The 13,127-nt window shown below is 46.2% G+C and overlaps 2 protein-coding genes across 2 annotated transcripts; both read right to left on the bottom strand.

Annotated features, from left to right (window-relative positions):
- Positions 1 to 91: 91 nt before the first annotated feature.
- On the bottom strand, positions 92 to 4,081 carry F4822DRAFT_218926 (uncharacterized protein). The gene is made up of 2 exons (XM_051453958.1): positions 1,013 to 4,081; positions 92 to 959 (listed from the first exon to the last, which is right to left on the bottom strand). The coding sequence occupies exons 1-2, from the start codon at positions 3,917 to 3,919 to the stop codon at positions 222 to 224; spliced, it is 3,645 nt and encodes a 1,214-aa protein (XP_051315711.1). The 5' UTR covers positions 3,920 to 4,081; the 3' UTR covers positions 92 to 221.
- A 5,015-nt stretch (positions 4,082 to 9,096) lies between these two features.
- On the bottom strand, positions 9,097 to 10,427 carry F4822DRAFT_442992 (uncharacterized protein; the record flags this gene model as incomplete). The annotated part of the gene is made up of 2 exons (XM_051463057.1): positions 9,097 to 9,916; positions 9,970 to 10,427. The coding sequence occupies 2 exons, from the start codon at positions 10,425 to 10,427 to the stop codon at positions 9,097 to 9,099; spliced, it is 1,278 nt and encodes a 425-aa protein (XP_051315712.1).
- Positions 10,428 to 13,127: the final 2,700 nt, after the last annotated feature.

Genomic DNA, 13,127 nt, shown 5'->3' on the forward strand with positions numbered 1-13,127 from the left:
AATTACTCGCCAACCATCTCCGGTAACTCCTTTAATACACCTTGGCCAAATTCACAGGAATTGTACAATAACCTTGATATATCCAGCCAAATTGACCGATATACACCTGGAAGACCAACCGCCCACCACTGTGTCAAACTACTACTGCATATCCAGGTTTCATGCCAGACCGAACAAGTTTGTTGAACTTGTGAAAATGGCTGGCAACCTTGGTAATGTGCTTAAACATCGGTCATCTCCGTATCGAGCGAGATGGGAGCTGCTACCTCATCTGCGGGGCCCCAGTTTCCTTCAAAGACCGTTGCAGCCGCTCGTTGACGATATGTGACCCAAAAGGCTGCATCCAGGCCAAGCAGTTGAGTGACAGTGGGACGAGCCACCGGCTCTGGTGCAAGCATCAACTTCACAACCGTGTCGAGAGAGTTAGGATGGTTAGGATCCTTCATGAAGTCGGGTGGTTGTTGCAACTCGCTCTTTCGGCCTAGACCGAAAATATCGCCAGACTGTCGAGTTGTGCTTCGGAAGTTGTAGCTGCGGCGATTATTCGTGGCGTTATCATCGCCAAATAGGCCTGTGCTACGTTCGCCATCGTCAATCGGCATTCCGGTCGCATCTCGCGCAATCGGTGCCGTTTCTTGGGTGAGAGTCGGAATTTCGGAAAAGTCGCCCTCTCTCAATCCAGTCCAAGTTGCTCCATTTTCGGGAAGCTTAACATTGGCTGCGATCTCTAACATGATTAAACCGAAGGAGAAAACATCCGCCGGTTGGCCCATCTCCGATCGGAGAGCTTCAGGAGCCAGGTATTCGCGATCTCCTTCTAGGTCGGGTCCCTTCTCTAGCGGTAACGATGTGGTTAATCCGAAATCGCCGATCTTCAGAGTACCTTCAAAATTGATAAAGATATTGGCGGGTTTCAAGTCAAGATGAATATAACCGGCATCGTGGATATGTTTCAATCCCTATCCAGTTCGTCAGTACAATAATAACCAGAATTCGTCAGTTTATAACATACCTTGCCAATTTCCAGCATGATCTTCCAGATCCTGAAATCATCCAGTCGACCCTTTGTGCCAACGAATGACAAGAACGCGTCAAGACTACCCTCCTCACAGAACTCAGTCTGGATGTAGAGACAATTGCCATCCTCCCAACTATCGATGAGCTGCAAAACGTGATCACATCCTCTCAAGGTTTCCAATACGCCAACCTCACGAAGTCGAAGAGCCCTGTCCTTCTTACCTTGGATAGGAAGGGTGAGCTTCTTGACCGCATACACCTTAGCAGATGAAGGTGAAAATACACGATGGGTTGGGGTGCTAAAGAAACCTTGCTGGGGCGCTCTATTCGCCTGAGTCGTCTCGGTAACCTTGAATACTTGCGAAAACTCGCCCTTGCCCAGAAACTCAACTTTGCCGAAGCGTGACATCAGCCCCTCATCCAGGTCCTGAGAAGGAAGTCCGTTAATAGGTGTAATCGCGCGTCGCTCGAGGAACATAGGGGCACTGTCCTGTCTTGTCGTCGGAGTCGCAGGGGGGATACTGAGGCTTCGGTCGGCGGTACCGGGGAACAAAAAGTTATCAGCCGTGTTAGAGATAGACAAGCGGCTTGCATCAGGAGGGACGATGTTTCCCTGGGGAGTTCGAGGAGAAGATGCCTGCTTTGCGAATTCTAATCGGTCTAATGGACTCGCTGGATACACGGAATTATTCTTAGCAAAATCAATATTGGAGGGGTGCTCATCACAGGTGATAGTTGGATTGGCCTCAAGCGATGCGGGAGCGCAGGATGGGTTACACTTGTTGCGCGACTGGTTGAATGATGACAAACGGGAAATAGGGGTGGGAGTGCCTTGGGAACCAGGTGTTGACCAGTCGGAAGCATCATCGATAGCGATAATGTCCTCTAGGTTGGCATTGTCATCACATTGCATCGAGGGGCTCGACTTACAACTAGTGACCTGATCTTGCTGCGATGCTGCACTAGCTCCAACTGCGGATAACGGGGGAAGTCGTCGATTGAATGTAGGGCTCTCATTCGATAGCTGGTTTAATCGGCTGGAAGTTCGCGGTACGGTCTGCTGTTTCGTAGGTGTCGGCGGCAAATCGCCATCGTTACTGGTATCGCTACTGCCGATTAATCGTGAGGGGCTTCGACCATCATCACTACATAAGCTCAAGGCGCTTCCTTTTCGGGAGTGGCCCGGAAATCCACCGAAGAGTACAGGTCGTGTCTGGTCGCTGAAAAGGTTCGCTGATCGGTTCGGCGTGCTAATGTCAAAAGGCGTCGACGGAATGCCGAATGTGTGTCGAATATGCCTACCTCTGGCTTTGGCATTACCCGTTAAGGGAAGCGGCGGGTAAGTAGCGAAGCCGCTTGGATGCTTCTTGCAGGGCGTGTCGGGAACGTTCCCGTATCCTCGGCCAGGGAGTGCTAACTCCGGGTTGCGATTCATCTTTGATACCAAGCCAGTCGATGCGAAAGCTCCCTCATATGGCTTTTCATGCTTGTAATCCGGCGTCGAAACGCTGGCTTGACTTGGCCTCTCAAGCTGTGGGCGAGAACCAATAGGCAGACTCTTGGAGAAATTCATGGGAGCTCTCGACTTTTCAGCAACTGGCATCGGAAAATGCGTCGGTGACTCATGAGACATACTCGAATTTGAGGAAGAAGTAGTCATCGCACGGGAAAGCGGGTGCGGCTGGTGGGCTTGTTGATTTAGCATGTGCGCCGATGGATTCGGCAGCGCGGCAGGTGTGCCGAATGGACTTTCCCGCGAAGTGGGAGGTACGAAGTGGTCCAGGGACAATCGCGGGCGATTCTTTGCATTTGGCGTCATGGTCTCGGTGGGACCTTGTCCAAGCGGTTGCACCATCTGTCGTCTCCCTAATGATGTTCGCTCACGTTGAGGCGTAGTCGCATCTCCTGAATTTTGGGATAATTGCTGGGAAGCATAGCGTTTACCCCATGATATTCGCTCGCGTTGCTGGAGTGTTGATTTTCGAAGAGAGCCAGCTCTACGCGTTCCTGGATGCGATGGTGTTAATGGCTCAGAAACATGGGTCGAAGAAGTAGTCCAATCGTATTCGCGAGCCGAGTCATCCTGGGTTTCCATGCCTGGTGAAGAAGAACCATGATCGAAGACATTAAAATCAAGAGTCATGCTTGAAGGACCACAGCTACGACGTTTCGCCTTCGGGCTTCCCGAAAGAGACTGATCGAGGTTCATAGTAGCATCGCTGCGCTTCAGCGGACTCGCAATAGAAGTACTCGAAATGTTAGAAGCGGCGCCGCTATTACTGTTGGTTTTATTCGCGTCGTTAAATCGCGCCATATTGAATTGGGAAGATGAACCGGTCATATCAAGGTGCATACTATGTCGATTCGCGACCTTCTCAGCAGCCTTACGAGTCGCAGGGCTGCGAGTACGAGCGATATTTAGATTCTCTTGTCCAGAAGACACAGAATCAATTAATAATGATGATGTAGGTGGGACGGAATTTATAGAAGTGGAAACTTGACTCAGAGCTCTTCGAGAGGGGCTCCGGGGAGATGTGCGATGTCGAGAAAATGTTTTGTTTGTGTTAGAAGTTGCAGCGGGATTCTTTGTTGACTTTCCAGACCTTAATGACAATCTCACACTGGGTCTAAAAGGCGTTGCCAATGGCGACTGAGTGTGTGGTTGGTTTCCGGAAGGTGTATTTTGCCCAAAATATTGGGACTGTACGCGCCTAATTGACGGGGACGAAGGTGAGGACCCTGCGTCAGAGCTACTTTGAGAAGCAGTCCGAGCCAGAGAAAATTTTGAGGGTGATCGGGAAAGTGACCTTCTCAATGATCGTAGTCCAGCTTGTACATCCACATGATGATGATGTGGGTGCGTAGGTGACGGAAGAGTCAAAGTACCACCACTATTGGACATTTTGGGAAAGTCAAAACCATGTGCAAAAAAATGCGGATCAGCTCGAGCGCGGAAGGTGCTTTTGTCGTAATGGGTTTAACAATCAAGTGATCGTCAATATTGTTGGCGACAAGGTCGGCGATAGTGAGTGCGTCGGCGATATTATAGTAGCGGAAGACCTGGTGGCGTGGAGTTGAGATTAAACTGCCGAAAAGAGACTCGAAACCAGGCTCCGACTTAGATATTAATTCGCGACGTAAGCGATAATCGTGAAAATCGTAAGGCAAAGAGGATTGGTGCTGTCAGTTCAGGAATGCAACGCAGTGCTACTAATCAATCAAGGACATGTGGAATGTCAAACCAAGCAAGGGCAGTGGAAGAGTTGTTTCTTCAACGGTTCATGCTGGATCAAAGTTCGACTTCGAAGTGAGACTAAAGGGATCACCACTTCCTTCCCTTGATAACTTCCTTCTCCAATATCCGAAGTTCGTTCTCCAGCAATCACACACTAATAGCACCAGGTGCTGTCTCCGCCATTCAGTCTGAATCGAGTTCAACGCAGTAGTCGAAACCTTGGGCGAATTGAGTTTGCGTGTGGGTTGATAGTTTGATAGTTTGGAAGCGTCGAGTGGGAAAGAACGAGCGGGAACGGAAGAGGTTCTCTACGGGTGTATGTATGTATGCACGCGGCTTAGTTGTGCGAATTAGGCTGGTTGGGCTAGGCGCGCGCAACTCCTGACAGATCAACTGTTGTTTGTGGCGAAATTCTAGAGAAAAAGATGGAGATCAGGAGTCGGCGAGAGGTTGGATTTGGAGATGGGGATTTCTTAGAAAAGGAGCGGTCGGCAGGCTGCCAAGTGGGAAAGTACAGTACATGTGGTTCACTAGATCGTGCAGGAAGAAGGGACGCACTTGACAGGGGTCCCGGGAAGCGCGTTTTTGTTTATTTCGAGACGCGTGTGGTGGAGTCAGTGCGCCACAAAGCATGTACCCTGGCAGGTACTTCCCTGTTCCTAGTCTAAAATTTTGTCCGTGCGTCAAGGAAAGTTAACTGTACTCGCACATCAATGGTTCGTCGTTCTGTTCATCATCCATTGACCGCCTTCTTTCCCTCCCGCCTCCTGCCTCTTAACCATGGGATTATATAAAAGGTTGCAGATGCATTCCCCCTTACAATTAGAATTCACTAGTACAAAGTAATGGAGATTTTTTTATGTTTCTCGTATGGTGCTTGGCTGTGAATTCGGAACCAACTTAGGGGGGGGAAGTTGTGTTGGTAAATCCGTCTCGCTCGCCTTGCGTCAAATTCAATAACATTGTCCAACGTGAGATCCCAGCTCGGATAACCACCAAATCGTATTGGACATTGACAATTGGAAATACTAGGTACAGGTAAATCAAGTATCCACGCACTCAATTACGTGTATGTATGTACATGCATGTAGGTTTAAAAGTACATATGCCATGTACGTGTAGATTTGGTCCAATCAAATACGAAACCTTGGAGGGTACGTCTGTAAGTATTGATCTGTCAGTGGGAACACAAGCCACATGGTGGATGTCGTCTGATGCGCGCTGATCCCGACCCTGTACTACCCATCTCGCCCTAAGTTAGGGTACATAATGTACCTGTGTGAGGTATCCCGACCACCCAATCCAAGCCCATCCAGCCGGCCAGCCCATCAAACTCTCTCTCTGAGGTCCCATCCCGCCTGCAGCTCGCAGGTACACCCGGTACCCCCCAGTCGTGTCCCAGTTGCGGCTACATAGCCCGTAGCCTCAAACAACCCCCACCAGTTGTCAGCCCGCAGCGTTGGGATGTTCAGACAAGTAGTAGCAGAAAAAAGACGCCGGCCATCACCGTAGCCTTCCCCTTTTTCTGTTTGGTTTTAACTCCTCTCTCCTTGACGTCTCGCGAGTCGGTATCGGAACAAATCTGGAATTAATAACCATCCCAACGAAACTCATCACATTCCCCTTATTAAGCGCATTGTAGGAGATATAAAAAAATAAATGAAAAAGATGAAAAATATACCAAAAACGGAAATAAACAAATAGTGTGTCAAGTAAACAATAATCTTAATACGATGGGTTAATATTATGATCTCATTATTGAGATTCATGCGCCCATCGCAGGATGGCTTATGATTCCCTCCGCAGCCCCTCGGAATCTTCGCTCCATTGAATTGCCTTGAATTGCCCAGACCTTTTGCTTGAAAAGCTCGGACCATAAGTATTTCCTTTCCTTCCGAGGTGAGCCCCCCTCCTTCCTTTTTGTCTTTTATTTTAAGATGCGATCTCACATCATCACATGCCTATTGGAGAGCTCCTTCTCGTTCCCCACGTGCAGCTTGCGCAGGCGTCAGGTGATGGCCTCTTGCAGCATAAAGGGTCTTAACTTAAAATAAAATTAAGGTGTGATATCTCTCGTACTAGGTTTGGTAGTCGCGATGGGATGGATAAATCTCCCAATTACCGACAGTCAATCCTCGCAGGAAGGAGTCTGGGGTAATAATCCATAACTCTTTCTGACCAGGTCCAGAGCGATTGTCATCCATGTTAAGGAAGGAAAGGATTGTTTTTCTAGATATTTTTGCGACAACCCGCGAAAGTAAACAAAACTCATTTCGGTGGGGCAACGAGTTAACTAATCCTGCGACTGCTCTTGCTACAACATTTGTCAATGTTTCGATATTTCGACTTCGCTTATACACCTTCGCCAATTGTATCATTGGAGTTTTACAGTTAATCTTATCAATAGTAATAAGTCGTCTATTAATGTTTCGGGTCTCATTATCCCCTCATTTGTTGCGACAGCGTCCGTGTCCTTTCTGAAAGCATCTCGAGTCCGAGTGTCTCTGATAAAAAAGGATCTATCCGGACCGTTACCTAGGTACCTAGTTGGTCACGATAACGCTTTCCGAGATCCGAATGTTGAAACTCCTGATTTAGAATCTAAAATCAAATCGTTATCTTAATTCTATCAATCATTCTATCAATTTTCTTTTCATCCGTCCATTTTAACCCAGCTCACGTACACGCGGGGCAATTGAATCATCCACAATCATCATCCCGTTCAATAGCCTCGTCATAGATTACGAGGTTCTAGATGACCGACCCGACGAATAACCTCACGATCCTGGCCGATGGATTGAGACATGCGATTCGCTGACACAACAATCATCCTTCCAAGGTTCTCTATTTCCTATCCTCCATCTCATCCCACTGTTGCCATCGTGATCACCAGAACATTTCCGGCGATCCTTCGTTCCAAAATATTTCATCAATTCGGAAAAGCGTACCGCATACAAGCGTCGGTCGGAATTTGCTGCAATTCTGCCGCAATAATAGTATCAACCTACCAGAAGTGCTACAAATCCAACATATTTCGCCTGCTGGCTGTCGCGTATTGTACCCATCGAGACCGTCCAGCTTACTATGCTTCCCTCGCTTCATTTAGTGTATCATCAATAACCTCAATGACCCGCCAAGCCCATTGTATTCCCCCACATAAGCACGCACGACACTGCTGGCATCATTTCACTCGCCACGTAAACGCAGATGCGAAGTGGCTGAGCGGTTGTTTTTCGCATCAAACCCACCAGGACGGATCCCCATCGCGTAGATTTAAACGGAAAGTTTCTAACATCACAACACCAGCTCCATCGCGTAGTTTCAAGCACGGTACGTAGTAACGGGCTCGTTGGGCTGCATTAGTATCCATAGCGGCGTGATCGACTGGTGCCACGCTAGCTTTTCGTCTTTCTCCTCCGTCGCCGACGCGGCGTCAAGTCTGTTCCCATAAATCGAGGGGTTGTACCAGGACACAAAAACTTCTATTCGACCTCCAAATATTTTAACATATTCTTTCTGGAGATTTGCATGTGTGGGTATGAAGCGAGTTGTTCATTCTTCTTCAGTGTATCACGAGACCTAAATGGTATCCCCACGAGAGAATATTTTCTTTTTCACAAGTATTATGGCGACATAATGGTATTTAGGTTAAGTGGTTTGGCATTAGATGGATACCATCCTCATAAAAATCAGTATACGAGAAATAAGCCTCCCAACGATCTCCGGATCTTCCCCCGGTAGATCAACGATCTTCTATCTGTAACCTCTAAACTCCAAGCCAATGTCATATTTCAAGTTAGACCGGATCGTGTACTTCCAAAGCCAATGCTGCGTAGGTACCTTAACGAAGAATAGTACCCGATGAAAGAGGGGCAGTAAACAACTCGATAGGCTTTAAGCTCACGATACTAATAAGCGGCGGTCAAGCCTAAAGACTCCTCATTGAGGAGTATACTAGTCGCTAGTACTATATATGCCTATATGACGATGATATTCAAAGCTGGTAGTGTCGATTTTTGGTACACCAAGTGGGTAGTTGGTTTTGGTGCGACAAACGGATCTGAATGTATGCATACCTACTTGATTCTATACCCAAATTTACGTCTTATCTACATACTTAGCGGAAGCCTAGGGCACGCCAACAACACTGAGATGGCTTTCTCCCGTCCTCCGTCGCTAATCACAAGACTGGCGTGTTTATGTCGTACCACTCTACCTTACTATCGGAATTTGTGAAGTACCTGTACTGAGTGGTCTAAAGGAGTTTATTTTGATGTCTAATGGCTCTTGTAACCTGTGTTATAAGCTATGTGACGAAGCCAGCTACTTACATAATTCAAAATGTATATATGTAGATGCTTCATCTAGTAACGCAACTTGTGTTAATGTAGTAACATAATTCGATAACTCTCACCAATATTGAATAGCTATATTAATTTCAAAGTACAAAAATAACTAGACTCGCTACTAATCAATGTGATATTATTTACACAATTCATAGATATTTGAGCATGTAACTATGGAAATCAGGTACTGTCATGTATATAACTGTATAGGTAGGTAGTAATCTAAGAGGGAAAAAGGAAGAGCGAGAATAAAGAAAAAGGAAAAAAAGAAGAAGAGGAAAAGGAGGAAGGAAAATAAAAAGAAAAGAAACTATACCTTAGAAGGGGTCACTGGCAAACCTGGCGAGCGATCTACGATTACTCTGCAGATAAGGGGGGGGTTCATCTCCGCGTAATATCATGGAAACCATAGGATACAAAAAAAGTAATATGTTTCATCGTGGATTGTGAAGCTCGGGGGGGTGGTTAGTACCGGAATAATCTCTTAGGTATTATCGCCTAGCCGGATGGTAGATTAATTACACCGAGATGGTTCCACGTCGGCTCGATTTGGTAATAATCGAAAGCCTCCCCGTTCTGCGCGGCCTGAGCTCGACGAACAGCGTGCCACGTAAAGCCGTTTGTGTCGATACCAACTCTTCCAGCATGATCCATAACACCATCAACCCACTTTTCGCAGACTTCCAGGTGTTGTCTGTACTCTGTCGCGGCTGCCAAACCAACGGACGGTATCGCTTCCCGCTCCCGGACGATTAGGTCCAAAATGAACTCGAGCGCTATATCGATATTGACTCGGACTACATTTGTGCCATCATCATCGCAATTTCGTCTGTTCACCGGCAATGCTTTTCCTGGGTCATATAAGGACTGGAAGCTAATGGGAGAACTTAAATGTGCATCGTCTCCCGTCCTAAACAACAGAACCGCATCCTGGGAAACGTTCCAATCCCGTCGTCCCTGGGTATCTGGGAGTCTCGTCTCATAGCAGCCGGTTGTACGTATAAGAGCAAGGAATTCGGGCTCTTTATATCGTATCACTTGATTATCCACAATGATGACGATTGCTCGAAACAAGTGCGCCATTTCTTGGCCTTGTTCTTTATACGTCCTCCGGATGATGAGCTGTGGCTGTTCCGGGCACCCAGGCTGTAGGCACGGCTGGACAGGGTGGTACGTCGGTGAACCTGGTTTGGGGAGCATCTGTTGGCTTAATCCAATGGAAATTACATCGCAAAGGCTACTGTGGAACTCTCGTATGCCTTTGATGTCCCTGGGCTCGCTTCCCGTTAAGCCGATGGGCTTAGCAAACTGCTGAAACCTAAAAAAGGCGGGCGGCCGTCATGCCATTGAAACCATTTTCTCCAGATGTACCTGCCAAGCGTTCTACTCGAAAACCCCTCGTGAAACGGCGAATAGTCGTTAAGCTGATCGAAATAAACAGCAACTTGCACGTCTGCGTATTCCAATAGGTGTCCCCGAACACTGGGGTTACGGGGAACGAACATTCTAGGGTGCAAACGGGGTTGGCCGTAAGATCGCATACCATTACCGATATATTCGTACCATCCGTACTTAAAATCAAAGGTTTGTAGGTGGCCATATGCGATAGATTCGTAGAACAGGGTAACTAGTTGAGACCGCACCAGGTGTACCATGTTATCGGAAAGGGGCTCAGCTATTGGTGATTGGGCGTAGCGCTGATCGTAAAAATCGCTATCGCGGCCGTATCGTGGATCACAGTCGACCAATTTATCTGCGTCGCCAAGATGCTTATCACTAAGGTCCGTCGGTATAGCCCAAAAGATATAGTGGCGTAGAAAAGGGGCCATAGTGGCTGTATTAGACACCAAAGGAAATATTGTTAAATTTCTGTGCAAGATAATAAAGGGAAGAGGAGCGCAACTAGGGAGCTCGTAATAATTTGTTATTGAAATGTTTGTCGTGTATGTATGTATGTGAGAAGACGAGGAGCACCTCGAAAATATGTTAGGGTGGTCCGAAGAGGGATTTTAAAGGTTTAGAGTGAGAGTTCAACCAGTTTGCCATTTTTTCCTTTTAAGTTTGTAGCTTGTCATGATACTTTTCAGGTCTTTGATGACTAACTAACCTTAATATCCACCTACTACGTTGGCGCACCTGTAGCATCGCCAGAATTTCCATAGTAGCGCTATATAGAGTAGTTTCATATTATCATTCAGCAGAGACGAGTGTGATTTGTGGTTGGCACCGCGATATTGATATTGTAGGACACGTACTGTAATCTTAATTACTACAGCATTTGTAGGCAATTATTTGTCTATAATTAAGAATGTATTTACGTAATTATATTATCCTATGTGAACACATACATTTATCTGACTAAAGGGTAGGCGAAGTACTTGTGGTACGAACATCCCCCCTATTCATATTATATGTATCTATGTACACTCCACTGCCCCCTTCACAAAGTTCATTATTTATGTACCCAGGTATTTGAAGAAGTGAATAACATGTATTTTAACTGTTACATGGTATTTGCCTGATTAAATCACAAGGCAAGAACTCGACTCTACTGATTTTGGCCAAATATGAATTTAAGTTGGCAGTGAAGTTAAATCTCCCTCGTGGTCTCAGAGGCAAGCACCATTTATGGACCAATCATAAATTTTAAGGTGAAAATAAACTCGATCAGCCTCCTGGGTTTAAGAGTGATTCTAATTTATGGGCCAATCACGAATTTTGAAAGGGGGAAGGAACAAATCAGCCTTGTACTTGTGATATTATTAGTAGATACAGTGTAGCAACTAGGCATCCCCCGTACTTTCCCTACACGATTTAGATCAGTGCCTGATTAAAATACCTAGGTACATGTACACTGTCTATACGCGTGTATTTTGGCACTCGAACTCTAAATGTCCAAATCAAAATTATTTTCTGGCCAGTCATTTATTTTTTTTCTTGTGAACGCGAAAAGTTAAAATCTGCTTTCTGGATCAACACCATTCACAATCAGTAAATTCTAATCAGCAATTGAGATTTCATTTCATATATATATCTGCCCTTCCCACCACTTCTATTCTCCTTTCTTCTTTCCTCCCACACCAACACACAACACAACATAATGGCAATACAACAACACTACGACACTTTTCATTTGTAAGTCATACTTCTACCTACTCATACATTTTTTTCCCTTTCTTGTTTTTAATTATTATCTACCTCTGCAACCATCCACCTTGCCCCTCTACTACCTCTTGCTCCATTCCTACTTTCCATCATCCTCACCCTCACCAATCATCGTACTCCATCAATTCAATCATCCCGCCCAATCATCGCCATTATCTTCTATCATAACGCTTTACCATCTTCTACTACGGTCTCCTATCCCCCACCATACTCTTCCACCTCACATCATCTTACTTGCTCCTATCTTTACCACTAATTGCAGATGTCGATGGCATACACTGATACCCTACGCTTTTATTCCATCCCATCATTTCCTGCCCCCATCTTCTTATTCATCTTTAATCCTCATATCCTAAACCGACCATTGTACATGACCACCATCACTATCTCATTTCTCAAGTGGGGCTGGCTATCATTCCCAATTTACGAGTTCACGGACTTCTGCGAATTCCCACTAAGTTCATCAAACCAGGTCGACATGCTGTGGGATTTTTATTTTTTAAATGGATGGTTGGGACTGGTAGGCTATGGCGATAGAAACCGTTCGATAGTCCCAACTCTCGACTTTTTTATGTGGGAGGGTGGGCGGCGAACGAACCTCCGACAACCTCCGACGACAACCTCAACACTACTAACAACTAATATTTTTAGCAACAGCTTTCATGCATCGTGATAGAAAGAGTTAGGCCGTTGCTGTACCTAAGACAGGCACAGTGGGAAATTTTTTATTCCATAAGGAGGGGTTAGGATGGTAGACTATGGCGATGGGAACCACTCAACAGTCCTAACTACCTATATTTTTTTAGGCGGGCGGGTGTGCTATTTGCAAGTCCGGTCTGTTTGAAGGGGGGTCGGTGGGACGATCCTTTCTTTCGATTTTAGGGTTGGGATTGATAGACCATGACGGTGGGAATCATTCAACTGTCCCAACTTCCAACACTTTGATGTAGGCGGGCGGGAGGCTATTACGCGAACCGACGACACAACAACAACAACATACAACAACAACACGACACCCTCTCCGCCAAAATGAGAGGTATCTGGTCCTTTTCCTCTGTGCCCAGTCTGCTGACCGTGTACAGGATTTACACTTACAGTCCATAGATGAATCAGTAGCCATGATGCCCCTCCTTTTTTGGGACGCGTGACTGGTTATCGATGGTTCCTTTGACTATAAACTACTACTACTTTAGTTTTTGAGACCTTTCGTGGCCTAGCCGCGATTCATTTTTTTACTTTTTTTTTTTTTTTTTTTTTCCATTGCGGTCTTCGAGGTTTTCTCGGGACGTGAAGAAGAAAATACATTCTCGTTGAGGTGGGACGTCAGGGGTACAGTAACTTGGTGGGGACGTACTGTTTCTTCA

The sequence above is a fragment of the Hypoxylon trugodes genome (assembly GCF_022578975.1).
Source record: "Hypoxylon trugodes strain CBS 135444 unplaced genomic scaffold F4822scaffold_4, whole genome shotgun sequence".
Classification (NCBI taxonomy): domain Eukaryota; kingdom Fungi; phylum Ascomycota; class Sordariomycetes; order Xylariales; family Hypoxylaceae; genus Hypoxylon; species Hypoxylon trugodes.